The 26,386-nt window shown below is 50.6% G+C and overlaps 10 protein-coding genes across 10 annotated transcripts; 5 read left to right on the forward strand and 5 right to left on the reverse strand.

Annotated features, from left to right (window-relative positions):
* Nucleotides 1–212: 212 nt before the first annotated feature.
* BDW70DRAFT_160290 (uncharacterized protein) lies at nucleotides 213–527 on the forward strand (the record flags this gene model as incomplete). Its single annotated transcript, XM_073740816.1, has 1 exon — nucleotides 213–527. One exon carries the CDS (start codon nucleotides 213–215, stop codon nucleotides 525–527), a length of 315 nt encoding a protein of 104 aa, XP_073595676.1.
* A 121-nt stretch (nucleotides 528–648) lies between these two features.
* Nucleotides 649–4,267, reverse strand: BDW70DRAFT_55598 (putative vacuolar morphogenesis protein AvaB). The gene is made up of 4 exons (XM_073744275.1): nucleotides 1,559–4,267; nucleotides 1,404–1,512; nucleotides 874–1,356; nucleotides 649–821 (listed from the first exon to the last, which is right to left on the reverse strand). The coding sequence occupies exons 1-4, from the start codon at nucleotides 4,089–4,091 to the stop codon at nucleotides 770–772; spliced, it is 3,177 nt and encodes a 1,058-aa protein (XP_073595677.1). The 5' UTR covers nucleotides 4,092–4,267; the 3' UTR covers nucleotides 649–769.
* Nucleotides 4,268–4,656: 389 nt separating this feature from the next.
* On the reverse strand, nucleotides 4,657–6,557 carry BDW70DRAFT_55618 (bifunctional nucleoside/nucleotide kinase/histidine phosphatase family protein). The gene is made up of 3 exons (XM_073744277.1): nucleotides 6,121–6,557; nucleotides 5,486–6,072; nucleotides 4,657–5,436 (listed from the first exon to the last, which is right to left on the reverse strand). The coding sequence occupies exons 1-3, from the start codon at nucleotides 6,164–6,166 to the stop codon at nucleotides 4,792–4,794; spliced, it is 1,278 nt and encodes a 425-aa protein (XP_073595678.1). The 5' UTR covers nucleotides 6,167–6,557; the 3' UTR covers nucleotides 4,657–4,791.
* A 736-nt stretch (nucleotides 6,558–7,293) lies between these two features.
* BDW70DRAFT_55611 (amidohydrolase) lies at nucleotides 7,294–9,390 on the forward strand. Its single transcript, XM_073744276.1, has one exon. It carries the CDS (start codon nucleotides 7,431–7,433, stop codon nucleotides 9,057–9,059), a length of 1,629 nt encoding a protein of 542 aa, XP_073595679.1. The 5' UTR covers nucleotides 7,294–7,430; the 3' UTR covers nucleotides 9,060–9,390.
* A 4-nt stretch (nucleotides 9,391–9,394) lies between these two features.
* BDW70DRAFT_150541 (uncharacterized protein) lies at nucleotides 9,395–13,971 on the reverse strand (the record flags this gene model as incomplete). The annotated part of the gene is made up of 9 exons (XM_073739171.1): nucleotides 9,395–9,476; nucleotides 9,509–9,688; nucleotides 9,773–10,240; nucleotides 10,337–10,619; nucleotides 11,121–11,156; nucleotides 11,896–12,523; nucleotides 12,579–12,911; nucleotides 13,159–13,496; nucleotides 13,542–13,971. The coding sequence occupies 9 exons, from the start codon at nucleotides 13,969–13,971 to the stop codon at nucleotides 9,395–9,397; spliced, it is 2,778 nt and encodes a 925-aa protein (XP_073595680.1).
* A 1,210-nt stretch (nucleotides 13,972–15,181) lies between these two features.
* BDW70DRAFT_168399 (amidohydrolase family protein) lies at nucleotides 15,182–16,514 on the forward strand (the record flags this gene model as incomplete). Its single annotated transcript, XM_073742455.1, has 2 exons — nucleotides 15,182–15,707; nucleotides 15,800–16,514. The coding sequence occupies exons 1-2, from the start codon at nucleotides 15,406–15,408 to the stop codon at nucleotides 16,512–16,514; spliced, it is 1,017 nt and encodes a 338-aa protein (XP_073595681.1). The 5' UTR covers nucleotides 15,182–15,405.
* A 564-nt stretch (nucleotides 16,515–17,078) lies between these two features.
* Nucleotides 17,079–19,973, reverse strand: BDW70DRAFT_168402 (uncharacterized protein; the record flags this gene model as incomplete). Its single annotated transcript, XM_073742456.1, has 2 exons — nucleotides 18,911–19,973; nucleotides 17,079–18,843 (listed from the first exon to the last, which is right to left on the reverse strand). Exons 1-2 carry the CDS (start codon nucleotides 19,864–19,866, stop codon nucleotides 17,079–17,081), a joined length of 2,721 nt encoding a protein of 906 aa, XP_073595682.1. The 5' UTR covers nucleotides 19,867–19,973.
* A 1,136-nt stretch (nucleotides 19,974–21,109) lies between these two features.
* BDW70DRAFT_160297 (E3 ubiquitin-protein ligase MARCH) lies at nucleotides 21,110–22,107 on the reverse strand (the record flags this gene model as incomplete). The annotated part of the gene is made up of 2 exons (XM_073740817.1): nucleotides 21,110–21,238; nucleotides 21,298–22,107. The coding sequence occupies 2 exons, from the start codon at nucleotides 22,105–22,107 to the stop codon at nucleotides 21,110–21,112; spliced, it is 939 nt and encodes a 312-aa protein (XP_073595683.1).
* A 269-nt stretch (nucleotides 22,108–22,376) lies between these two features.
* pre8 (proteasome core particle subunit alpha 2) lies at nucleotides 22,377–24,124 on the forward strand. Its single transcript, XM_073736942.1, has 5 exons — nucleotides 22,377–22,526; nucleotides 22,578–22,597; nucleotides 22,644–22,694; nucleotides 22,749–23,351; nucleotides 23,410–24,124. Exons 1-5 carry the CDS (start codon nucleotides 22,483–22,485, stop codon nucleotides 23,526–23,528), a joined length of 837 nt encoding a protein of 278 aa, XP_073595684.1. The 5' UTR covers nucleotides 22,377–22,482; the 3' UTR covers nucleotides 23,529–24,124.
* Nucleotides 24,125–25,348: 1,224 nt separating this feature from the next.
* Nucleotides 25,349–26,359, forward strand: BDW70DRAFT_160299 (uncharacterized protein; the record flags this gene model as incomplete). Its single annotated transcript, XM_073740818.1, has 1 exon — nucleotides 25,349–26,359. One exon carries the CDS (start codon nucleotides 25,349–25,351, stop codon nucleotides 26,357–26,359), a length of 1,011 nt encoding a protein of 336 aa, XP_073595685.1.
* Between the last annotated feature and the right edge of the window lie 27 nt (nucleotides 26,360–26,386).

A 26,386-nucleotide genomic window follows, 5' to 3' on the forward strand; every position in this document is an offset into this window, starting at 1 on the left:
TGATGATTCGAATCTATTCCAAAGAGGTTAACGCAGTAGCCTAGAAGACCAGCCAGCCAGGCGATCGTTAGGTATTCCTGTCGATCGTTTATCTGCTTTGCAACATTGGACGACTCCCGTTGCTAGCTCGCCCCGCCATCAATTTCTCCCTCTTTCCTCTTTTTCCCTCCTCAAAAGCAGCTTCAAGAACAACAGGCTAGCAGATATTCAGCATGGCATCGACTTCCTCATCTCAGTCGAATCGGCTCCAGGCCCAGTACACCTCACCTCAGCTGAACCGCACGTTCGAGCACACCATCAACTCACCCGCACCAAGCCCCTCAGAGGAAAACATGAAAGTCAAAGTCGCCTATCTCTCAGAGCTTCGAAATCTCGTTCCCGCGCTGCAGAATGACATCAATTTGTTTCTGACCGAACGTATGGAGGTGGACAAGAAGATTGCTGAAGCCCAAGGCCGCCAATTGTCAGAGAAGGAAGCCAAGGAGGAAGAGAATTACGGAGAGGAAGTGGTTGATGACGATGCATGAGCCGCCTGCTGCTACGTGGGAGTAGATACACCAAGCCAGTGGGAGGTATTCGAAGAAGAAGAAATAGTGAATCCTTGGCTAGTCTCACTATCCTGGGTATCAAGAACGAAAGACCCGCCATATCACACCAAGTCCTATGTGAATTTGAAAACAGCAGGCAAAATAACAAACACGCTCTCAAATGAATTAGCGATCATACCCACATATCAAGAAGCTGGAATCTATCTAACGAGACGATACAATCACGAAGTCGAGGACATGCGACTTGCACAGCCTAGATGTACAACAGTATTACTGCGAACGCGTGAGCAACCGCCGAGGAAGGAAAGGGCAGAACAGAACTTACTCAGGAAATACATTTATAACACTACCGCCAATCCTTTTATGACAGACGCTGCACACCCGTTCTTCGGTAATGGTGACATGCCTTGACCTTGACGATCTTCCATCCGTTCCCTCACCGACTAGCAGCTCCGCGCGTGTTCTAATAGTTTGGACCTTGAGCAAGTTTGCCGTGATCCGGCTTTCATTCAAAATCGTGTTTGCTGCGCGCATGCGGCCTTTGAAGTAAAATTCGAGTTCATGGACCGGAAGAGATTCAGGGATCAAGTCTAATGCAGAATTGGCGGGTAGTCGAGATCCGTGCCTGGCAAGAATATCAAGAGCTGGAGCATATTGTGGCTTATACCCGTGAGGCGGGGTTAAGTACAATGACAACAGTGTGTGGTAGATGGAGGGCTCATCGTCTGAGGGGGCCAGCGCGGAATACTCAGCAGCTGGTCCACTCGGCGTCGGGGTATCTTCTGTTCTGTGGAGGTGGTTGCAATATCTGTTTGACGTTAACATGTTGTCCACATTATTGAAGATCTATCGTACTCTTCTGCTTTGACATAATCCTCTAGTTTGAATACGTAAATTTCCAGTGCCTGCCTGTGCTGGCCCATTTTGCTAAAGAGGATGGCGCGAGCTTCGAAGAACTCTGGGTCTATAGCCAGTTAGCGAATATTCACGTATGCGGTGGGTAGACCTACCATCACGATCCAGACGAGCCAGAATTTTAGACGGCGAATACTGGTCGCTCGTTTTCAGCATCGTGATGAGCTTCTCCCGCCACAATTTGTATTCATCCTCGCTTGAAAACCCATCCTTACTGCCTTGGTGTTTCTGTAACCGGTTCAGATACAAAACAGCCAGCCTTTGATGCAAATCCGGCGTCAAGTCATTCAATTCTCCAATAACATGCTCAAGATAACGAACAGCCAGCTTTTCGTCAATTCCCTGAAGAAAATCAAGTACTTTTTGCCTAGGCAGCGTCTCCGCATTCTCCGTATCTGTAAGGAAGATTTCCATGCCAAGGTCAGGGTCCTCCCGGATGGGCCACTGGGAGAATTCAAGTATAAGGTCAATGTGCTCCGGGGGTAGATGCTGCAAATACACGACCATCCTCTTGGGTCCATGAAGCTGCGGCGCTGTTTCTTCTTCTGATTCAGACTGGCCAAATTTCCTGAGAAGCTCAAGAGCCTGGCGGTGCATCTTCTTTCCGTACAGAAAGTCAATGAGATCGTTATGCCGGCCTGTCTCTTCGAGTTTCTCCATGACCACCTCTGGGTCGCAGAAGTTGGCAATGCGGAAGAGCGAGCCTGCCAGAGAAGGTGTGGCGTACATGTATACTCTGAAGAGGGTTGTATCAACAAGTCTTGCTTTCTCGCGAAGCTTCTCGCCAAGGTCGCACTCTTCGTCATCCTCGCCTACGTCGAGTAACTTCATCACAGAATCCGTATATTCGTCCTTTGCTGCATGTGTTTGCGGATCAAGCTTGAGTGATCCATCAGGGTTCAGAAACCGCTGGAATCGCCTTCGAACGTCAGCGAGATATGCCTGTAGCTCACGAACTGCAAGCTTGAGATCTTTCCCGGTTAGAGGCTTTTCAGGACGTGCCTCTTCCGGCTTTCCACGGACGCTGCCTGAGTCGCTTCCGCTCCCTTCATCTCGGCTCCGAAGAAAAGACATCATTGACGGCGTATGATTTAGAGCTTTGATGGGGGTTGCCTCTTCTGAGCCGTTTCCTTCAGCCTGAGCTTGATTATCAGGAAGTTTAGACTGGCTCTCTGTCATGCTCCCTTCCAATTCATCTTCTTCGCTTAGAGACGTGAGATCGCCCGCGATAATCCTAGGGTACAGTCGAATGACGGTCTCAGGGGGGGCAGAGACCTCTGTAAAGAGCTCCATCGATTCGAGGTACCTTCGTAGCCTGAACAGTCCCTCGGCCTTTTCGAGTTTGATTTCTCGTATTCGGCCTTCTTTGTTCTTGAGAAGCGCATCTTCGAGCATACCCGCAAGACTAATAGCTTCGTCAAGATAGCCTTTCTCCACAAGCGAGTCAATCTGGCTGTCGTATCCGAGAGCCTCCATCCTCCATATGATCCGGTCACTCGCTACTAAGAACCCCTTGCCGGCATGCGCGAGGCTTATGGTAGGTTGAGCAATATGCATGGTGTTTGCGGAAGGCAAAGAAATAGACTGAAGCAGCGACAGAGTCTCCGGATTCCGAACCTCTAAGATCCCCTTCATAGAATCATGCAGGGCAAGTAAGAATGGATACGAATACCCAATATCGGCCGGCGCGCTGCTCCAGGGAATTTGTCGTCGACCCAGCGAATTTCCATCGATATCAGTAAACTGCGTGTTAATGTCCTTGGCCAACAATATCTGTCCCTCGCTCAGCCGCGTGGCCAGCGGTTTCGGCGCAGAACCGCCTATTCCAATGTAACTCATACTAGCGACTCCGACACCCGCAAGTCGCCCTGTTTCCTGGCCCCCAAGACCGCCGATGCTCCCTGGGCCAACCAAATCCGTAACAGTTTTCGTCTCGATGTCCACCAGCACAAAATTCGAGCTTAGTCCGGCCACCAGCCTCGTACCAGAAACCCACGTAAGTGTCTTTATACCACTGACTAGTGTTAATTCTGCGGTATCATTCTCGAGTTCCATGTCTCTCCACGACCACAGCAGTATCTTTCTCTTGACCGCCACCGCAAGTCGCGATACAATCGACGGAACACCTGTCTCAGGATCATTGACGATATTTGACGTCACGGCGAAAGCTACAGCACCTTTGGTTCGTGTAAGCTGTTCCTGGAGTTCGTAGGTTTGCAAATCGTGAATGGAGACGTATCCGCCCGACAAGGAGACCAGGAGCTTCGCCTCCTTGATTATCGCCAGTTGCTCAATCTTGTACCTAGAAAACTTCTCCAATTCACGGAGTAGATCCGTACGTTTCGCCTTTGCTACCGGGTTATTCGTGCCGTTATCCCCGTTCCCATTTTGTGTGGGCGGCCGACTTCCACCGTAACCTGCGTCATGGCCGTTGCCGTTGTTCTGGGTGGGAGGAGGATCCGCATCGTGTTCAGCTTCGACTTCGACTTCGTTAACGCGGTAGACCCGTAAATTTCCGTTATTCAATCCGACGAGGACCCGATCGCCGTATGCGAGGACTGATTCGATCCGCGATTTGTCTCGCGGTTTGAGCTCGACGAGAGGCCGAGCAGTGAATGCGGAGAGCATGGCTCGGCGGCAAGCTGTGGTGGTCGTCGCGCCCCTTGACCGTCAGAGAAGCAAAATCGGGTCATGTCCAGAGGATATACGCCAGTGATCAAAGAGCGCAGCCCCCGGAGCAGCTCGTCATGCTGCAGCTATTGGTGTTGTGAGCTACGATGCTCGGCTGCCAAGCCAGAGATCCATCACAGGCATGTACGATATTGTACCGCCTCATGTGACAGCGGCATTGAGCTACAGACAAGACTAACGATGTGTTGGAACAAATACAAAACCGTTGAACTCGAATTTGCTATGGTTTGATTATGTTTCATTCAAGTCTATCTATCTACATAGGTTTCCCATGTGCTAAAAGGACTATTTCCGGCCCAACTGTCAATCCTTCTCGACGTGAGCGACATGCAAGACAACAAAGAGGAAGAACGCCTTCTCTGATATAGAATAACCATCTAATAATTTTGTCCATGTAAAGGGATAGCAAGGAAAGAGGGAATGTGAATATGTATGCTTCCGATCGTGTCTGGGCTTTTAAGAGTAGTGGCAAATATGAGCATGGTAAGAATATGGAACGGATCTGTGGAAGTCCGGCATTGACGTATTAACAGAGGGGTCAACTCCAACGGACGGCATGCGCAGGCGCGTTAGACCCAAAATGAAAATAATGAAAAGATGTATAGGCGTTTAAAGAAAAATATGCTGAAACCGGCTCTTACACCTTCATCTCAGTGGGAAAGTCTTGGTGCTTCGCAGATGTTCCTTTGGCCCGCCACGTGGATACAGCGGGAATGTCGGCCTTAAAACGCTGTTCTTCGGTTCCGTATGCGCGAGGCGTGAGCTTGATCAGTGTGTGTAAGGGCACCTCCATCCATGGGCTTTGCTCCTGAGCGACGTTGAGAAAGTATGAGTAGATGCAGCGGAGGACTGCTTGATGTGTGACAATAATGACATTCTCACTCCGTTCCAGCTCCATGATAATCGGCTCAAGGCGAATCACGACGTCTCGGTAAGACTCGCCTCCGCGATAACGGTAGTTATATTTGTCCTCATCTCGGGCCGCAAAATCCTCCGGGTATTTCTCTGCAATCTCCTCATATGTGAGACCATCACAAACGCCCGAGTCAAGCTCATCGAGGGCCTTCCATTCCAGCTTCTCATAGCCCGTTTCGGCAGCAAGGTGGCGAGCTGTTTGAATTGTGCGCTTGAGGGTCGAGGTCCAAATAACAATCTTCGTATTAGGTGGCACACCTGATTTCTTCAGTAGGCCAGGCAGAGCTCGCGCATAAGCTTCTCCCCGCTCAGAGATGCTGGAATCTCCTCCTATCTTCCCAGTCAGGTTATACTCCGATTCTCCGTGCTAAAGCAGTTAGATTAGTGTGTTTCCGAATGCGAACCAGAGAACGTACACGAGAAAGCCAGATGGATCGTGGCTTTATATGAAGATTTTGGATATAATAGACCAACCGACTTGATAGGTAATCTTTAATCTGGTTTATGATCACGGTAGAGCCGACGTTGATCAGCTTTACGTAGGTGTAATGATTCTCGTCGTCACCGATCCCCTCATAAACTTTCTCATAGTTTCGAATCCGGTTCCGGAAGTCTAGCGCTGCAACTTCGGGGTCCTGCCCCTTGTAATCTGGAGACGTGGTCTTCACTTCCAGGATGTTATTCATGATCAGGTCCTCATCGTCGCATATTGACTCAACGAAAAGCGTCTCAATGTTGGCTTCGCGGCACGATTCATAAATCCATTTGCGTCGCTTTCTTGTTGAGTTTGTAGCATCGAGTATGGCTACAACGCCTTTGCCAGAATTGAACCACTGGATCATATCCGTCATGGCCGCTTCGGCCGCAGCACGCCTCATCTTCTCCCCTTCTGAGTTGTGAGGATCGAAGAAGTTAGCGTCAGGCTGTGGTGTGGCGCTTCTGCGGTATGTTCCCACATTGAATACACGAGCTGGGATGCCAACCCAGCCTAGATATCGCATTGCTGGTGCTCGTCAGTCTGGAACACTTCAGTTTAGGAGCATTAACGTACCTTTTCCAGCAATCAGACTCTTGCCCCTGGCCGGCAACCCGACCATAACGACACATATCTTTGTGTCATCTGACTACCACTAGTAAGCTTTTGAAGAATGGGGATGGAGGGGAAAACATGATATGCATTAACATGAGCCAATAAATGTTGCAAGGAATTTTGAACCCAGGTACTAAATAGCAGACAAGACCAGAATAACAGGCCATGGCCAGAAACAACAAAAATTTGAACCAAGCAAAGGACTTACGCTGGCGAAGAAAGTCTTAGAAGACATGATGGCTCCAGTTCAGACCCTGGCCAGACCACCCGACCGGAAAGGTGCGTATCGGAGATGAGATGCGGAGAGGAGCCTGGGGAGTGCTTCAGGCCCTTAATGTTCAAGCCCGTGATTGTTTCTTGCTGAATTTTCTCCGATAGGATTCCGTGACTTTCAGCTTCCCCAACAGATGACCAAGGAAAATATCACACGATCAATAGCAGCAGAACAGGGTGGATGTCGATGCGGACCTGGATTGCGGTGAGGTCATTGAGTAACGCGGGGCAGTTCGAGTCAAAGTCTCGTCTCGAGAGGAAAGGGGCAAGTGCATCAACCTTTCTCCCCTCGAGGTTATATAACAAACAGGAGCTAATATTTCAGCCGCGGCGCCGGACATCCAGTTTCTAGCTTGCAGAATCAATCCGAAAACCGTCAATAATTGTTGTTCAGCGCTTGATCGGCTCTTCCAGATGCCCGCCTGACTGCCCGGGGCGAATCGGGTGAAGCCGGTACTAATTGGACAGACCCGATAGTGTCGAATGTGGTCGAGACCTGACCTGTACCAATAGGGGCATGAGTCACGAGACCTCACCTCGCTATTACCTGTTACCGCTGGAATCCGCCTGCATTGCACTATTGTCGCCTCAATGGAGCACTGAACAACCTTCCACCACCATATTTCTCAGTCCAGACAAACCAGAGCTGGGACCCCCTGGTCTGGACAGGGAACGGCACCATGTCTACCACAAGACTTTTGCTAGCGTAACTCTACTGTGGTAGCCAAGTGAATCACAGACTACCTCTACAATTCAGCTGATACGATAAGAGCCAGCATATCAAGTCACGAACGATCCAAAAAGCTATCATCAAGTCCACGGATCGAATGAAATACGGGCAGATATCAGGGCTATCACGACGGAGTTGGAAGCAGCCGCAACCTCTACACTACATCATGATTAGTTGACGAGCTGAAATCACCGGACTAATAAAGCCCGGCTCATGGCCCGCCATACAACCGACTGACCACACACCTCAAGTATCTCAGCTTACCAAGATGACGACCGTCTTCAAGATTGCTCGCGTATACTCGCCGGGATCAGAGCTAGGGGACGACGTTTTTGGTTCCTGCATGGTGATTGAAAAGAATCAAATCGTGCACGTTGGATCGCTCGAGGATGCCACCATACCCAGCGATGCCACAGTTATCGACCTTCACGATCGGATCATCATGCCCGGCTTCATTGACGCCCATGTTCATATTCTCCAGTACGGGCTCTCGCTGCGCAAAGTCGACTTGACCGGCTGTACCACTCTGATACAAATCCGAGATGCCATCAAGTCCTACGCTGAATCGCATCTATCCGTCCCTCGCATCCTATGCCGCGCCTGGAATCAGTCATGTTTCGATGAAGAACCGCTGGCGAGTATGATAGACGACCTTGATCCCCGTCCCATCTACATTGAAGCGGCGGATCTCCACTCGATCTGGTGCAACTCGGCGGCTCTCGACGAGATGTGCGCGCATACCGCACCAGATCCTCCAGGTGGTGCCATCCACCGTGACGAGGCTGGCCGAGCAATAGGCCTACTAAGTGAAGGGGCCGTGATGAACTTCGCCTGGCCATTTCTTGACAAAGTCACGCCAAAAGCGGAGAAACTTGATGCTTTGGAAGCAGCTATCAAAGCATACTCTGCTGCCGGATATACAGGCACAATAGACATGGCCATGTGTGAGGATCACTGGGAAATCCTGAACCTCTACCGTGCCCATAAAAAGATCCCATTCCACATCGCTGCCCACTGGCTCGTCCCCTTCTCAGATGACCAGCAAGTCAATTTCAGCTACGTCGACCGCGCCATTGACATCCGCCGTCAATACAATGATCCTACTTTTACCATCGCAGGGATCAAATTGATGTGCGATGGTGTCGTCGATGGGTGCACCGCCGCCCTCAGACACCCCTATGGCGGCAACCCAGATCCAGTACAGCCAATCTGGCCAAAGGACCTTATGTCCGCCGTCATTCAACGCGCAGACGACGCAGGCCTCCAAGTCGCCATTCATGCCATAGGCGACCAAGCCGTCCACCAATCCATAAATATCCTCTCATCCCTCGTCAACACGCAGTCCCAAAGTTTGCAAGAAGAACCTAAACGCGACCGGAGACACAGGATCGAACATTTGGAACTAACGTCCCCCGCCGACGCTGCCCGTCTTGGCCAATTTGGCATAACAGCTTCTATCCAACCCGTCCACTCCGACCCAGCCCACTTCACCGCCTGGCCTTCGTTGATAGGCTCACACCGCTGCAAACGCGCCTTCGCATACAAGGACTTTCTCACCGGCGGTGCTGTTATCGCTTTGGGAACAGACGCGCCCACAGCGCCCCACTCTCCCTTCCAAAACCTCTACCATGCAACAACTAGACGCTCTATTGTTGAGCGGGAAAGCTCGGAGCGCCTGAATCCGGAATTTAGTTTGACGCTGTTGCAGGCTGTTGCGGGAGCGACAAATGGGGCGGCATATTCGCGGTTTGCGGAAGGGTGGACAGGGAGATTAAAAGTGGGATTGAGCGCGGATTTTGTGGTTGTTGATATGCTCTGGAAAGAAGAGAAGTTGCCTGAGGCTAGGGTTTGTCAGACGTGGTATAGGGGAGAGAAGGTTTTTGATTGTAATGCCTAAAGCCTGTATATGACGACTGGGAAGCAACTCGAACCGCCGCAAGGTAGTCTACCTGATCTGTGATCCGATGCTTAAACAGATGCAATTATGCAACTTAATCCCATCCAGACATGCTAGGTAATTACTCAGGTATCAAGCTATCCAAAGATTCAATGCGATGTACCATGAAATGTAATGTCATGTGACGTGATGCCCATATCTCATTCCCATAATTTTCGTCCATCAACGCCAACGATTCCTAAATAACCACAGCTTGATTGCGGGACAGCGCCAATCAGACCACGTCAGGTCCTAAACGCAGCGGATACGAAGATCACGCTTGAACGACGGTTTCACTACTCGCCGGAGCAGGAGTAGACGCAACATCCTGTCGCCGCGTGGTAGGACCCCATCGTCCGGCACCAGGTCTCCTCTCCTCTGAGGTATTGTTCGAGTCAGTGTTTTTCCACGTCTCGCCCCTCGCCCTCTGGACGCGGATCGCAGCGCCCCATGGCCCCTCAGCGCCGTTCAAGGCAGCCATAGCGTTCTGCGTCTCCTCGACTGTCTCAAAGTCCACAAAGAGGTAGTAGTGGTCACCTGGTTCGAAACGCTTCGCCGGGTGAGGGGTGAAGAGTTTGGAGATGTTCGTCCTAGCCATATGTTAAAATCTCTTTGCTGTCTTTTACATAGGTAGAAAAAAGGGGCCGCGGGAGAGAAGGGAAGAGACAACGTACAGGTTATAACCCTTGAAAAACTGCGTGATGTTGCTGGATATGGCCTCTTGGTCCGTTAATCTGGGGAGGCCTCCGACATAGAGGCGTTTGCTGGGGTCGGCATTGGGATTGTATGTGCTCATGTTGCTTAACTTTGTGGGAGTAGTAGAAGCGGACGTCAGGTTGTCGTCCCTTCGCCACCGGTCTGCATTTAACGGCGATGACCCTGTCCTATTCGCGCGCGGCGACCCTGAGCTCAACCCATCGCCAACACTGCCGGTGCTTGCACCCATTCCAGTTCGTTGCTGCTGCTGGCGCTCACTCGCGCTCTTCACAACACCAGGTTTGATTTTGACCGGGCGCCCGAGAAGATCGCCTCCGTCGAGCTCGGCCATCGCGCGCTCAGCGAGTTCTTTCGTCGACAAGTCCACGAAGCAGTAGGACGGGTTGCGGCCGGAGAAGGGGTCGATTGAAATGTCGATGCGGACGCTGTATCCATCATTGTCATTAGCACAACCGCCTCTCTCCCTCTTTTTTGTGCTGAATGTGCCGAAACCAAGCAAACAAGTGGAATGCAAGACATACACCTCGAAACCACCCCTCGTGAACAATTCCTGCACATCTTCCATTTTTGCCGTGTACGGCATGTTCCCGACATATAATCTCCGTCCCTCGGAAATCGCTTGTGGCACTTCACGGTTCTGACTGCGGCCAAATCCGGGCGTTCTTCTAGGTGATCCGTTCTGGGTGTCTTGACTAGGCGTTCGAGAGCCCGAGGGGCTTTCTTCACGCTTCACCCGCCAGTTGGGGGAGTTGAAAGCGCGGCCGTTCGTTCGAACTCCATTCTGGTATGTCGGTTTTTGTGGGGCTAAAGGGAATTAATTGGATTAGTATTGAAGGGATGTCCATATATAGAAGCATTTCGTCGGGAGAAATGAATGAGGCCAGATAGCAGCCTTGAGGAAAGGAAAGTATTCACTTTGTTGTTGCGCTTGCGCTTGATTCTCTGGAGCGTCCATTTTAGCGTTGTAGAAGATAGTTTGCGCAATTTCTGTTCTGTAAAAGAAGTCGCGTTAGCATCAATAATTTTATCCACGACAACGATCAATCCATCCGCAATCCGTTTTAAGCAAGGCAGAACTGAGGGGGAGAGAGGGGAAGGTGTAAACAGTCTCTTTCCTTACCTCGACCCTCAATGGCACTCAATCCAAGAATTACCGACACCACAGGTGGCTTTCCGTTTCGGCAACTCAGAATTCCAACTGATCTCAGCGAGGGTACAAATCTAAGAAGGTTGACACTGAGCACGATCAGTCAAAACTGCGCCGAAAAAAATATTATGTTCTAGAATTCGGTACCTCGTGCATACAGGCCAAACACTGGTCCAAAGACCGGGTGGGGATACCTAGGCTGAAGGTTTCTCTTCTATTGGTTTAGTAAGCGAGAGCTAACCCAAAGCAGTTGGTCTCCGCCGGCTATCAGAGACTTGTGTTGACTTTTTCCCCGTGGCGAACTTCGTTCTTCTAATATTCTTTGTTCATCACAACGTCAGGGTTTCAGACTCCCTCGTTTACGCCTCTGTTGCTGTGGGAGGAGCTGCTATCGCTGTATAACGCTCAACCTATATGAGACTTCCTCTTATCATGTTATAAAAGGTATGCAAAACACGAAATCCCTCTCCAAGCCATAATGATGAAGCAAGATTTCACACAGACCTGTTCTGAGCATTCTTCGGAGTATGCGGATTAACAATCGTTCCAACTGCTGTCTGATACATGGTTTTTTTTTTTCTGCTATGCTATGGGTATTTCTCTTATTTGTCATTGTACTAATTGGCGCCCAGGTTCAATAGTGAAGTTCCAACTGAGTTGTCAGTAGTTTAGAGAGAGATCCAAAGTATCTCTAGCTAGCTGAACAAGATAATGATACACGTACAACGAATATATAATGTTGAGACAACAAGTCATCCATGTATAGTATACACTTGTCTGTCACTCGCGGTGTCAATAGTCACAGAAGCTTGCAACCTTATCAAACCAGCCCTCCCCCAGCCAGATTCTCAAACGAATAATCCCTTTCATATAGGATTTCCGGCTGCACCTTCTGTTGGAGAACATATCTCTTGAAGAAAAATGGAATCTGACGCAGCCCGTACCTTGCATGGAACCTTGTTGAAACAGAGAACACCTGATCCAACTCCTCCAGTGTTTTGCCCTTAGTCTCAGGCATGAACATCAGTATCATCCACCAGCCGACAATGCACCACCCAGCATACCAACTAAATGCGCCCTGGTCCTTGAAAGCAATTCTCAGCGACGGCCACGTGATCGCGAGAACGAAGTTGAAGAGCCAAGTTGTGGCAGTCGCGAGCGCCATCCCGTACGAGCGGACGTAGAGTGGGTATGCTTCTGCCGAATAAGTGAAAGGCACTGGACCCTCGCCGACAGAGTAAAAGACGCCAAAGAGGTATGTACCCAGCGCGGTGCAGCCTAGCCGTGCATTATTCCCAGAGTCTTCAGGAATCCAGAAGCTAAACCCCGTGAAGAACATGGAGAGCGCCATCAGTGGGAATGTGCTCAAGAGTAAATTGCGCCGGCCAAAGGTGTCGATTGTGTAGACGGCCGGGATTGCGAAGAGCCAATTTATGAGCCCCCAGCCAAGCGACGCGGTTAGGGCTTTGCGTTGGTTAGAGACGGTCAGCTTTGAGTGCTCGCTAGCCGTTTGGAGGAAGATTTCAGAGGAGTAATAGGCTAATACATTCACGCCGCAGAACTGACAGGTTATTAGTCGGAAGTTGCCCTAATATACTTGTTATGTTGTGACAGACCTGCTGCATAAACATGACGATTTCAGAAGCGAACATCGCCCGGCGGTTACGAGGGACGTTGATCAGTTCTAGCAGTTTGTTCTGCCCTAGCTTCATGGACTTCTCGGCTTCTAGCAGTGTGTACATGTAGTACATATCCCGGGCTGCCTGGACTTTGTTGAAGCGCAAACTGCACATTGACTGGTACGCGCGGTCATATAGATTCCGCGACATATACCACCGGGGCGACTCCGGGCACATAAAGACGAAGCAGCACACGATCACTGCCGGAACAAGGGCGGAGGCCAGCATCAAACGCCAGTTAAGGCCCACGATGCCGGATGAATCGGGGACCTGGAAGAACGCCAAGTCGGCGGCGTAGCCTGCTCACATCAGCCCTATCCGAAATCATAAGAAAGAAGATCCTACCAAACATAATTCCAAAGGCAGTCCACCTAAAATACGTTAGCCATGGTCTAGTATGTCCTATTTAGGAGTTCTTGCATTTGCCATTGCATCACTAAAGCACCTCTTACGGCTGGAGGAGCTGTATCGCGCCTAAGTTAAACTCATCCCACTGTTTTTGAGACTTGAGGCCAACTAACTCACCTGTTTCGGCTGCGTATACTGGTACAGTAGCGGACTTTGGACCTATCCCAAACCCAAGGGCGAAGCGCGCAATAAACAAAGACCACCAGGTACTGCAACATCCTTGCCAGAGACATGTCGTAGCCGAGAAGATGCAAGTTATAAAAATGGTGCCTCGCCGGCCAAACCAAGAGTTGAATGGGACCGTCAGCCAGCAACCAACGACAGCGCAACATAGGTACGGAGCGGCATTGACCAATCCTGAGATCCAATTGTGTCTAGAGATGTTCTCGTCTGCTATGCCAAATTGATGCTTGTAGAAGATCTGTGCGCCGTTTACCACGGTTTCATCTGACACATTAGATCTTGTAGGCGGGATATACGAGACAAGCTTACCCATTCCCTGCACAGCAGCTGACAAAGAGCACAATATGATCACCAAGTACATTGTCCAGGGTTGTGACCAACGGTGTTCAAACTCGTGCCGCAGAACGTCGAGTTCTTGCACAGTCAAGCCGGGAACATTCTCAAATTTCTCGGGCGCTTGGGCCAGCATTGCCCCAAGGCCAAAAGCCCGGATGTCGCCCTCATCGCCTATCTGGTGAGTTATCGCAAAGCTGATCCCTTGCCTGCGCAGCTCTTCATGCGAGTATCCAGCAAGCGGGTTCGCCAGTTTCGCATTCAGGTTCCGACGAGCACGCTCCGCGGCTGTTCCAAATGCGCGCCGAGGCACAAAGCTCTCTTTTTGATCAGTCGCATACTCTAGGTTCTCTGTTCGCGGCTCGATGGAATCGCCCAAGGGGCTAGTGGGAGCTTTGGCTTGCATGGGGCGTACGCAACGTAGTTATTGTTTGATGTAGGTCGAAACTCAAGAGGCGACTGCTAATGTCAGACAAACGACACCTCCACTAACGAATGGCACGGTAACATTGGCAATCGATCGGTTCCTGTATCAGAGCTCGAATAACGCGAGATCGAGCTCATCGAAAGCGACAATCTACAGTCGCGGGGCCTGCTATGTCAGGCACTGACCACTGACAGCTCCACAGGCACGGGCAGAAAATGTCAGCCACGTGGAAAGCAGTTGGAGGGCCCACCTGGTTTAAGAAATAGGGCAGTAGGTTCATTTGACTCCGCAATATAGAGTTGAAAGTCAAAGAATGCGATGCCCACGAGTGATTAACTCAGAATCAAGAAGCGCAGACAAAGGAGATGAAAGTATCCCAAATCCCGACAGTTTGAATGCAGACATTGTGAGATGAGGCGAGGCGATGCCGGCGGACGCAGGATTATGTGAGTACGCAGGCAGTGCCCCGAACGGGCTGAAGGGCACGAGATGACCTGGCTCGTCCAGGAAAGAGAGATCATTCGCCCGTAACATAATCGTTGGTGACAGCGCTTGGTCGCCGATCATTGACCTACCATGATTGGAAGGCTGAGGAAGAGGTGCAGTTGAGGAGCAGTGAGATTCGGATTCTGTCCAATGAGGCCATGGCCGAGAACGAGAGGCTGTCTTCAGGCCGGAACTTCAAGGCCTGGGTTGAGTCCCGTGGCTGTGGACTCGGACTCGAACGAAAATTGCCTGTTCCTCGAGAAAATCACGGAGGACAAAGACGGAGGACAGACGGACGTGGACGGAGGACAATCGCTAAGGATAACCGTGCCGGTGTTTGTGTGCGACAATTTCGGGAGGACTCTCGCTAGGTGCAGAGGCCAGAGTACCGTATGCGGACGCCAGATCCACTCATCGTACTGGGCACTCAGATAACATTGTTTTTTTTCCCGAGATTTGCTTACCACCATTATTCAAAGGTTAGTCTCCCAGACTCAGAGCGGCAGACTATGGATACTTATCAGCAAAGACCAGGCTTGACCAGGCTTCCCCAGACCCGCTCTTATCGCACTTAGTGAGCTCTATCGTTATCGTTATCAGTAGTGCGGGGAATGGCGGCTAAGGACTGACAGGCGGTCGATCCGCCATCATTCGGATACTTTCCGGATGAGCGGGCAATGAAGCCTGTAGTAAATTGTGGGAGTACGGGGAAGATAGAGAAATATGGGGTAATCCTGCTTCCGATGTGAAATCATCCAGGTCACGATCACTTCCTAACCCCTCTCAATCCGATCGGATCACGGTAAACCCCTCAGATATATAAACCTTACCGTATTGCAACAACCCAGTTCCCACGACAATCCTATGGGCGTTTCTTTCTCTCCGTATTCTCTCATTCCCTCATTCTTCCAAAACTAAGAAAGCAAGATGCTCGGCAAGATCGCTCTCGAAGAAGCCTTTGCGCTCCCACGTTTTGAAGAGAAGACCCGCTGGTGGGCATCTCTCTTCTCCACAGATCCCGAAACCCACGTTAAGGAAATCACAGACATCACCAAGATTCGCATTGAGCACGCGGACAAGTACGGCGTCGGCTACCAGATTCTTTCCTACACTGCCCCCGGTGTCCAGGACATTTGGGACCCGGCGGAGGCGCAGGCTCTCGCGGTTGAGATCAATGACTACATTGCAGAGCAGATCAAGGACCGACCGGATCGGTTTGGGGCTTTTGCGTACGTTCTCACCCGTGCCTTCTATTCCTGTGACCATCTAGGTACAACGGTACAAAAGTAGGGACGGGTAAGCTAAGTTAGTTTTGTGGTAGGACGCTGTCAATGCACGATCCTCAAGAAGCAGCCACCGAGCTCCGCCGCTGTGTCGAGAAGTATGGTTTCCTCGGCGCGCTGGTCAACGACACTCAGCGCGCAGGTCCAGATGGCGACGATATGATCTTCTACGATAATGCGTCTTGGGATGTCTTCTGGCAAACGTGCACAGACCTCAACGTGCCGCTCTACCTGCACCCGCGAAACCCCACGGGCACAATCTATAACAAGCTGTGGGCTGACCGTAAATGGCTCGTTGGGCCGCCTCTTAGTTTTGCGCAGGGCGTTTCCCTGCACGTGCTGGGGATGGTCACGAACGGCGTCTTCGACCGCCATCCCAAGCTCCAGATTATCCTCGGCCATCTAGGCGAGCACATCCCCTTCGACATGTGGCGGATAAACCACTGGTTCGAGGACCGCAAGAAGAAGCTTGGTCTGGCGGAGACGTGTAAGCGGACGATTCGGGAGTACTTTGCGGACAATCTGTGGATCACGACAAGTGGTCACTTTTCGACGAATACGCTCAAGTTCTGTATGGGCGAGGTTTCGGCGGATCGTATTTTGTTCAGTATTGATTATCCTTTTGAACATTTTGAAGATGCTTGTGAGTGGTTTGATAGCGCGGAGTTGAACCTTGTTGATAAGGTTAAGATTGGGAGGGAGAATGCAAAACGGCTGTTTAGATTGGGCCCGTATAAGGATTCGGAGGCTTGATTCTGTTTATATCTGAATCTTAATTGAGTTTATGGATGAGAAAATGATAAGAAAGGACTGGATTGAATTGAGCAGCAAAATAGGTAGAGGAGCAGACTCTATTGCAAGCTTCTATCTATCTAGGGTATCAAGAATCGATTTCCGAAGTGAGTCCTGCGTGAACAGCCTGGTACTGTGTGGTACTGTGCATTGCAGTACATCGGATGGCAACCTTGAGATTGACCTTCGTATCCTGACAATTCATTGCTTCCAGTCTCCGTGGTGATGATATCCATAAAGTGTAGGGACTGCAGGGTGGGCGTTTCACAAGATTTATGTTTTTCGACTTTTTTTCTTGGAATATTCTGATTAGACCCTTTTGTTTTGAACGTTGTCTTTTCCGGGTTTTTTTGTGGATTTGCTGTTTTCGTGCTATATTATATTGCTTTCGTTTCATTGTTCTGGCTGGACCTCATGTCGGCTGGCCGCTTTGTGCTTGGACGCTACCTGACTCCATCCAAACCTAAAATCCAAGCGGCGTCTGCACATGCAAAGTCTCCGTTGATGACAGCATAATCCAAACGATCACAACTTAGGGTTTTGATGAGGCGTCTCATAGATGAAAACCGCACGCTCACAATCTGAAGAAAGCCCACGACGAGTAACCGGGCGTGGCAGAGTGATCGGCATGGCGGCGCGACGAGGCTGAGGGCGGACTATACCAGCAGGCACGGCATGATCCTCGTCCGAGTCCAAAGAGACGGCAAAGCGAGGATGTTCAGGCATGGGAGGGAGAATAGGCGAGTTGTTGTCGTCACGTGCGACAACACGACGCTCCAGAGCTTGGTCCTGATCAAGGACGTCCTCGTAAGCGGGGTACTGGAATTGCAACACAGAACCAGAGATAGAATAGCCCGACGGACGAGGACGGGAGGCCGCGAAGGAGGGAACGTTATTCGAGGGATCTTCGTACTCGCCGTTCTCAATAGAGTTCTGACGACGTATATGGGCTAGCGCCTCAAGGCGAGCCGCGAAGGTGTTGGTACAACGGCGTCTGTAGTCAATGTAATCGTGGCGGAGCCAGGCCTCGTCGTCCTCTTCTTCTTCGGCGGCGTTAAGGTCCAGAATATCTTCGTCAAGGCAGTCATCTTGCTGACACTGTGGCTTCGGCTCGGCATGGGACTGAGCGCGAGAAGACTGCGCGCTATGGGATGAAGTAGCATCAGACTCTTGAGTGGAGGTGTGTCGGCGAAGACGCTCGTTTAGGGTTCCGTGGCGGGCGATGTGGCCACCGTTGTTTTCAGCATCGCCAGTCTGGGGGTGCCCAGCAGAGGCAGATTGAGGAGCTTTACTGTTAGCCCGATGGATCTCTTCCCAGCAGCGGTTGAACTTAAGGCTGGTCATGGCCTCAGTCGGTGCATAGTCGGTGTCCGAGGCGCTGCAAGTATCATCCTTACCATGCTCGACAGGGAGATTGTCAGAACGCGAGCCTCCTGCAGCCAAAGCGTGAGAAGACTGTGAGGGAAACATTTGGGCCGACGAGTAGGAAGACTGCGAAAATGATTGTTCTGGCAACTGGGAGTTGTCGTGACGATATCCGTCTGGCATGGGGTATGGGCGAGAAAGGGTCCCTCGTTCAAGGGTATTGCTGTGGTGTCTCACGATAAAAGGGGATGACCTATAAACAAGGGGAACATCGGATGGTCCGAGACGGTCAGAATTCCGGCGGCCATGAGGTTCGACTCTGGGATGAAAAGGGTAATGCAACGCCTCATAAGCGGCACGGCCTTGCTGGGAGGTCCTATTGCCAAGGCCATGAGCGTGATTTTGAGGAGCTCCGTTGTTGCTGATTCCGAAACAAGCTGACAACACGGTAGGGCTGCTGGCCTGATTAACGTGGTGTTCCGCTTCAGTCTCGGTTTGGCCATGCCCAAGAATAAAAGCAAGCTCTCTGTGAACTTCGGACTGATGACGCTCGGCAGCAGAGCGAGAAAGGGCGAGGAGGTATTTGTTCTCATGCTCACCGGCAGGGTAAGCAGGCTCGTTGATGGGCTTGCCGTAGAGATCATCGCCTCGCGCCATCTGGTCCACGACAGGACGAATGAAACGGTCACCAATATCACGGTTTATCTTGCCAAGCGCCTCATAGTCTCGGATCATCTGCCCAAGCATGTTATAAGTCGCATTCAGCAGATACGACAACCGCTGGAAGTTCGGAGGGATGTTGGGCATATGCTCAACGAGGTAGTTGTTGTACATGACATGAAAGTCGTCGTAGAGCCACACCTCGAAAAATTGCTGAAAAACTTCGAAGAAGTTCTGTTCACTGCGGCGGGCGCGTTTGAGGTACCTGTCCGGTCAATAATAGAGTTAGTTTATCGTTTTCCGAGATAGCAGAGGGGGAAGAGAAGACTTACTGGATGATTATCGCGGCCATTTCCTTGAATCGGTCCAGCAGAGTGACTCCGGTTTTTGCGGCCACCTGGGAAATAAGGACACGAGCACGCTCTGCATTATTCCTTTCACGGAAGATGAGCCCGCCAACGGCAGAAAAGTACTCGATTATTCTCGTCGTGTAATGGAAAACGGTCTTCAGATCGTTTTCGCTGGCATGATTGAGAGGATCTCTAGGAAAGTTCTTGCTGCGGAACAAGATAAATTCCATTTGAACGATCATGCTTGTAACAGCATTGAACTTTCTGCCAAAATGTTTAGGGATATCGTCCCGTCCCTTGAGGAATTGATCAACCCGCTCATGCATCGCACGCTTGTGGGCCTCGTGCTGAACGCAGAAGTGATCATGGTGAGACACCTCAGGACAGGGACGGACGCCTTCTAAGACGATCATTGATGACCTGCTGCGAGCCGACTCTTCGTCTTCAACAGAAGAGGCTGGACCACGGATTGCAATGATGTGGTCCCTGATTTCATTCATCCGCAGAATTTCTTCTGCTACTTTACCCATGGCATGCTTGTAAGCTTCCTCCTGCGCCCTGTAGGCAAGAGATGGAAGCTCAGACATGGAGGCATCCAAGTCAGGAAAAGGCTCAGTGGAAATAGTTGATGAACGGGACCGAGGGCGTAAAGGGAGGACAGTGTCGGCCTCATTTGCGTTGGAGCATTTGGACGAAGTAGTAACCACCTCGTTCTGTAAGTCGTCGCTTGACTGCGCGTGGCTCTCGACAGTGGCATGACGATACTGACCAGGCGCCTCGACGGCATTCTCCGCATAGGGTTGATGGTGATAAAGCCCGATTTCCTCGTTCTCCTCGTGGTCCGTTAATATATCCTCTTCGGGTTCCTCTGGAGTAGGAGGGAGAGTAGGGTATGCCGAAGCAGCTCCTCCAGACCCATGTCTGGAGAAATAAGACATAGCTTCTGGAACGGAAGGTGCTGGGTGTATTCTGAAAAAGAGAACCTTGTCGCGATTGGAGTCTACGTATGGAAGCCAGAGAGAAGATCTTCAGATAGGGCTAGGATATTGGCGACATGTGGAGAGCGGGAGTGTGAAGTGCAAGATGCGAAGATGAAATCTCATGAACATGCGTAACGGCATTATCATAACACAGAGGTATGATCCCAAGATCTTGCCTGGGGAGAAGTCCTTCACTGCTCTTTGTGTTGCTGCAACATAATTCACGCAACTTTCATTTTCTAGCGCCATCTTGTCTGCGTAAAACCTGGAACACCAGGCAGACAACGGATTTAAGAGGGAACAGCTTCACAATCCACCAATAAATGTGAGACCAGGTGAATGACATGCTAGTCTTTGATGTTCCTGTTGGTGAAGGGAAAAGGCTTGGACAGAATGAACCTGTAAAGAGCGCACTGAGCCTGAACAGCCCATCCTGCCAGAGGGCCTAAGGAGTGAGTCAAATTAACAGAAGCTGCTGAGCATCCCAGTGGCGTAAATTGTGCTTCTCAATGCAGAAACCTGGAAAAGTCAAATCTGCGAGAAAGTGAGGCCGCTGGAGGTTTGCTGCTGTTGTTGGTCGAGAGAGTCTCAAATTGCGAGTGAGATAATTTGACACTAATAGAAGCGTGTGCAAGATTGGAGGCTCTAGAGCTTGCTGGATCAAACCAGTTGAGTAGCAAGGACGTCCTCCATGTAGGCTATATAGTCACTCGGTACTACTTGCTGCCACTCTAGAATATCGCCGTGGGAATCTCTGGCCGCGAGATCGTCTGACAACCCTGAAGGAAATAGTGTCTGTCTGTGACACATGTAAGTGAAAGCACTGAAAGAACACTCACTTATAAGTCTGAATGGGCTATTTTGAACAGAGTTATTCATTCCTAATCAAAACTCACTACATAACAGACGATGTACCGCACCTCAATCGAAAGCGCCCACTGCGAGAGCGCCGGAAGAAATCGAGTCTGCAATTCGACCCTCCCACGAAGGACATCTGGTTTAACGAGATAGAGGAACAGAAGGGAACAGAACGTTCCCAACAGTATCTATCTCTCAGACTCCTCCGAGGTTAAGAGGGTCGGTGTCGTTATTCGCACGTTGACTAATTGGCACGTCATTGACAGGACCGTGACAACTTAAAGTTGTGCGATTTGGGAAATTACAAAGTTGCGCCAGGTCGGATGCAAACTAGCACCCGAATCTACTCGGTTTTCGGGCGGCTGTCCTCAGCTTCGTCATCATCGTCGTCGGGTGACGGGACGTCCATTACACGTCCACTTGCTTTTTCCAACATCAAACGGCTCCACGCCCTTACGCCTTTGTAGACGGCCTGCGAGTAGTCAGCGGCCGCCGAGGAGGAGTATGCATGGGGACACATAGGATACGTACCCAGAAAAAACTCGCAATGCCGAGCACAACAACGATCCAGCGGATAGAAGAAATTCGATCCCTCCCAGTGCCGGCACGACCACGGACAATGGTGGACGATCGTACGGTGGACCAGTGCCATGGCGCGAGCCCATAAAGAGTCTGGACGAAACCCAGCAACCCCAGCGATGTCATTCCCTTTAGAAAGTGATCAATCCATGTAGGACTTTTGGCGCCAAGTAAACTACTTTCCTCCCAGTAATCGGCATAATACACCGTTTCCACAGGGTCAATGTAAAAGTTAATGATAGGGTCAGCAATGAAACCAAGCAAGAAAATTGTCAAAAGCAAAACGAGGCAAGTCAAGGCTATCTGACTGATTGCGCTATTGATCCAACGCGCCCAAGTGAGGCGCTCTAGCCGGTACTGAAAGCCACAGGTCGGGCAATTCCAGAAGCGTCTCTTGTCGTGGCTGGGGCTGGATAATCGCCAGGTCTGGAGGCATCCCTCATGGACATAACGGGATGAACCTTTGCATTTGCAGGGCTTGAGAAGGCGCCCGAGCTCCGGATCCTCAGACTCGTAAACGACACGAAACCCGCGCTGGAGGAAGCCAGGCATATGTTCTGAAGGAGGAACAAAGGTTGGGGGCACGGTCTCCAAGCAAATGCGACATAAGCGACTTGGATAATGCCTTTTGGGATGCTCAGAGGTAGCACCCGAGTCACCAGCCTGCTGGGTAAACTCAGAGTTCTGATTTCCCCCGGGACTTGCGGAATCTGTTGGCGATTCCGTAGGAAACTGCCAGGTTGGCATATTCAGCCCTTCCATGGTACTGTCGATTCAGGGTGGCCGCATAGTATGAATATACCATAAGTGAGAATTACAGGAAAGGAAGAATGCTTATGTGCAGTCGTCATCCACAGCCATCCAGTCCATATGATGAGCAGGAAAAAAATAAACGGAAAAAGCAAAAGACGAGACGAAGATGAGTGGGCGAGTGGAGATGGAGGAGCTCCGATTTACTGCCACCGCCTTCCGACTTTGGCCTGGTAAACTGATGTGAGCTGAAGGCTCCAGGCTCACACGTCAACCCGCCAGTGCTATCCTCCATCCCATCTCCTCCAATAACTCTGCTGAATATCTCCTTCCATCTCCCCAGACATTTAGTCACTGTGAAGCTTGCAGAGATATACAGACGTCCCGATGGCCGACAGATATTCTTTCTCCCTGACCACCTTTTCTCCAAGGTAAGCGGAGCTCTAATTATGAGGCACCACAGCTTGCTAACAATCCTCTAGCGGGAAACTCGTTCAGATTGGTATGAGTCTTAACTGGCCATTTTAACGACCGTACTAATTGATTAGAATATGCATTGAACGCAGTCAACCAAGGAGTAACCGCTCTTGGAATCAAAGGTACAGTTGACTGACCTCCGATTAGACGTGACAGCTACTGAACTCTCGCTGCAGCTACAAATGGAATCGTTTTGGCCACTGAGAAGAAGTCCTCCTCGCCCTTGATTGATCCCCCCTCGCTCTCCAAGATCTCCCTCATCACACCCGACATCGGCATGGTCTATGCCGGCATGAGCCCCGACTACCGAGTGCTTGTCGACAAGGCCCGCAAGGTCTCGCACACCGGCTATAAGCGCATCTACAATGAATACCCCCCCACCCGGATATTAGTGCAGGATGTTGCCCGCGTCGTTCAAGAGGCAACGCAGTCCGGTGGTGTCCGACCATATGGTGTCAGCTTGCTGATTGCGGGTTGGGACGAGGGTGTCGAGCCTGAGACGGCCCAGGCTCAGAAGGGAGAGGAGGAAGAACCCAAAAAGGCTACCGGAAAGACAGGCGGCATTCTGAAGGGAGGTCCCAGCTTATACCAGGTCGACCCCAGCGGCAGCTACTACCCCTGGAAGGCTACGGCCATCGGAAAGCACGCCACGAGTGCAAAGACGTTCCTTGAGAAGCGTTACACGGAGGGGCTCGAGCTTGAAGATGCCATCCACATTGCTCTACTGACTTTGAAGGAAACAATCGAAGGCGAGATGAATGGTGACACGATAGAAATTGGTGAGTGTCTGGAAGAGTATTCGCAACTCGGGGCGCGAAAAGCTAACTGTCGCTATAGGCATCGTTGGCCCTCCCGCCGATCATTTGCTTGGCTACGAGGGCGTTGAAGGAGCCCGTGGTCCCCGATTCAGGAAGCTTACGAAAGAGGAGATCGAAGACTACCTGACCAGTCTATAAATGATTCGTTCATGTTAATCCCGTCGAGATCTGTAGCATAATAGACTCCTATTCTATTGAGTCTGACAAGAATTACTCGCTTTTCTCCCTCTACATTGTGTCACTTAGTCCCGAAGCATGGGCTCCAACCATACGATGCTGATAGGACGGCTGCAACGCGCTACGCCACTTTCCATGTCTATCAAAAAAATGAAAAGAAAAGGAACAAAAAGGCAACACCAAAGTAAGCCATCTGTGCGCCTAGTGACCTCCCTAAACAAACGAGCTTCCCCGCAATATCATAGTGGCGGCAGGGGCTGCTAAGGAAGCCACAAAGAACCAACCAACGCAACTCTAAACATGCAACCCTGGGTCCATTCATGGATTGACAATCATCCTCGGATGGGAAGGAAAACTTTGTCCACCATCATGCTCTGTATCTTGGGCGTACATTGTAGCACCATCCCAGTCACCGGAACCGGCTCACTACATGCGTGTTACACAGTCCTAGGTTGAAAGAGAGCCTATGCCTTGATGCCCTGTACAGCACGCTCCATAGGGTGCCCGATACAGTGCAGTGCGTTGGACTAGGTAGACTCTTCTCGCATCGTTTGAAGCAAAGGTCTTCATTTCTGGGGCACAATCTCCTTGTTCTTCGTGTTTGCTTGAGAGATTGGTGACCCAGGGAGCCCAGAAATGATCGTTGATAGCTTAAATCTCTTGCTCCCCCTCTCATTGGAGAGATTAGCGACTCTATAGTTTGACTGGCTTAGAGAAATGTTTGTTGAGATCTCACTTGGGACTCTCCAGCGGATCTGTGCCTGTCTAGACTCTAGCTAGGCCCAACCCTATGCTCCCAGCCCTCTCCATAACCTCTTTTAACTGGCCAGAGCTCGTATAATCCCTGCCACCTGTACCTCTTTAGGAACCCAAGGCCCCAAACCTTCCAAAGATCTTTCATACCCCAGATAAAGTCTAGTCATAGTCTGGTAAAATTAAATCCCATGTCCCAGTTTTACCAATCACACCGTGGTGCACATTTGACTTACTTTTTTCTTTTTTTCCTCTTTGTTCAGAATGATGGTCGTGTGCCCTAGGCTGTAGACTTGAAAAAGAAGTATTACTGGCCTGACCTTGGCGTCTCTCTCCATATTATCACCCTCATTCTCCAGACTCACCATGCATAGGAGTCAACATCCGGCGGCCTCGTGCAACATTAGCACCCTGAATCCCTTGTTGCGTTGTTTCATCGTTGCGCCGTTTAACTGGTCCTGGTCTTAGATCTGGTCTGGGTTCTTCGTGGTGGAAATCGGGACAGGAGTCGATTGATTGTCACTGTCACTCCAGGCCTCGACTCCTCTGTCTTTGTCACTGAGCACGTTCTTAAGCAGAGTTCCGGATATGGAGAGATAGAAGTAACTGGTTGAGGCGGGATCGGCGTCTTGCTTTGCCGTTGCGGCTTTCAAAGCAAGCTCGAAGTCCTTGTGGTGGTTGTCGTTACTATTGGTTTTGTTTGCTTGCAATTTAATGGATGGCTACTTGAGGAAGAGGAGACGGTGTAGTGGTCTGTGTGCATATACTGTTATTCTGTTCTTTATAAAAACATTGCTAGATCCAGGACCATGGCCCAGCTTGACAGTGTTTCCTGGTGCGGTACTTCTGTGCTTCTTTGACCGTCTCCCTTTGAGATTGGATGGTGGGTGCTTCCGTTACAGGCGATATTAAAATCTTCTGTGCTGGGGTCTTTTTTCCTTTGAAGAACGGGCAATGTTCCATCTCTCCTCTTGTTGTCCTGTAACTGACCAGTTCCCAGTTGCAGTTGCATTGACGATATGGTGTCGATGGCCCAAGACATTTATGATGGAATCTCAGGGTCCCTTACGGGTGAACATAGAAGTGAAGGTCTCTTGGCGGTTTTGACGATATTTATCGCGCTCTCTTGTTACAATGTCCTTGAGCTCGTCGTTCTGGTGCTCTCCACTTTTCGGCGGTGGAAGGGGCTATACTTCTGGAGTCTTTTGATCTCCGGGGTTGTGGGAGTTGTGCCATACTCAATCGGTTTCCTGTTGAAGTTTTTCAGTCATGTTGACTCAACGTTCTCTGTCAGTATCCTTACTGTCGGCTGGTGGACAATGGTGACAGGCCAATCTTTCGTCCTCTATTCTCGGTTACATCTTGTGCTTCGGGACGAACGAATCCTCCATCGCGTTCTGTACATGATCATAGCAAATGTCTTCCTTCTGCACGTGCCAACAACCGTCTTGACGTACGGGGCCAATGTCGTCGCTTACGAGCCTTGGGTGGTAGGCTATAACGTCATGGAGAAGATTCAGATGACCGGGTTCACGATCCAGGAAGTCATCATCTCAGTACTATATGTCTGGGAGACAATCAGGATGCTTCAGCTCACCTCCAGCCGCGAGAACCGGAAAATAATGCACCAGCTAGTGGGAATCAACGTGATGATTGTCACAATGGACTTAGTGCTTCTGGGACTTGAGTACGCCAGCTTGTATGCCATCCAAATAACGTTGAAGGGGGTCGTCTACAGCGTGAAGTTGAAGCTGGAGTTTGCAGTTCTCGGAAAGCTCGTCGACGTTGTCCATGGCAATAAACGCACCGGTTTGGTCGGAAGCCCGATCCATCTATGCTCTCTCCAGGCTTCCCGTCCCCCAGGCGGAGTGTCGGCGGCCGTCCGTGGCGGGGTCAATCTCGGTCACAGCTCAATGATGAACGCGGCTTCAAAAGCGCCTCCATCTCAAACAAACATCGATGTGCCGGACGACAAGATTTTAGCAATGACGGAAGTTTCAACCTGGGTTGAGAGACGCCCAAGAGGCGGCGAGGTTTAGCATGGATTTGGCATATTTTGACAGAGG

This window comes from Aspergillus foveolatus (genome assembly GCF_047715535.1).
Source record: "Aspergillus foveolatus strain CBS 279.81 unplaced genomic scaffold BDW70scaffold_26, whole genome shotgun sequence".
In the NCBI taxonomy this organism is placed as follows: Eukaryota; Fungi; Ascomycota; class Eurotiomycetes; order Eurotiales; family Aspergillaceae; genus Aspergillus; species Aspergillus foveolatus.

Excerpts from the sequence above, each read along its gene's own strand:
- pre8 (XM_073736942.1), top strand. The coding sequence starts at position 22,483 with ATGGCCGACAGATATTCTTTCTCCCTGACCACCTTTTCTCCAAG. Across the intron at positions 22,598-22,643 it reads CGGGAAACTCGTTCAGATTG|AATATGCATTGAACGCAGTC; the intron begins GTATGAGTCTTA and ends CTAATTGATTAG. Across the intron at positions 23,352-23,409 it reads TGGTGACACGATAGAAATTG|GCATCGTTGGCCCTCCCGCC; the intron begins GTGAGTGTCTGG and ends CTGTCGCTATAG.
- BDW70DRAFT_55611 (XM_073744276.1), top strand. The coding sequence starts at position 7,431 with ATGACGACCGTCTTCAAGATTGCTCGCGTATACTCGCCGGGATCAGAG.
- BDW70DRAFT_55598 (XM_073744275.1), bottom strand. The coding sequence starts at position 4,091 with ATGCTCTCCGCATTCACTGCTCGGCCTCTCGTCGAGCTCAAACCGCGA. Across the intron at positions 1,357-1,403 it reads GATTATGTCAAAGCAGAAGA|ATATTGCAACCACCTCCACA; the intron begins GTACGATAGATC and ends AACGTCAAACAG. Across the intron at positions 822-873 it reads GTTATAAATGTATTTCCTGA|TAATACTGTTGTACATCTAG; the intron begins GTAAGTTCTGTT and ends ACGCGTTCGCAG.
- BDW70DRAFT_55618 (XM_073744277.1), bottom strand. The coding sequence starts at position 6,166 with ATGGTCGGGTTGCCGGCCAGGGGCAAGAGTCTGATTGCTGGAAAAG. Across the intron at positions 6,073-6,120 it reads GAGTCTGATTGCTGGAAAAG|CAATGCGATATCTAGGCTGG; the intron begins GTACGTTAATGC and ends GACGAGCACCAG. Across the intron at positions 5,437-5,485 it reads GATCCATCTGGCTTTCTCGT|CACGGAGAATCGGAGTATAA; the intron begins GTACGTTCTCTG and ends TAACTGCTTTAG.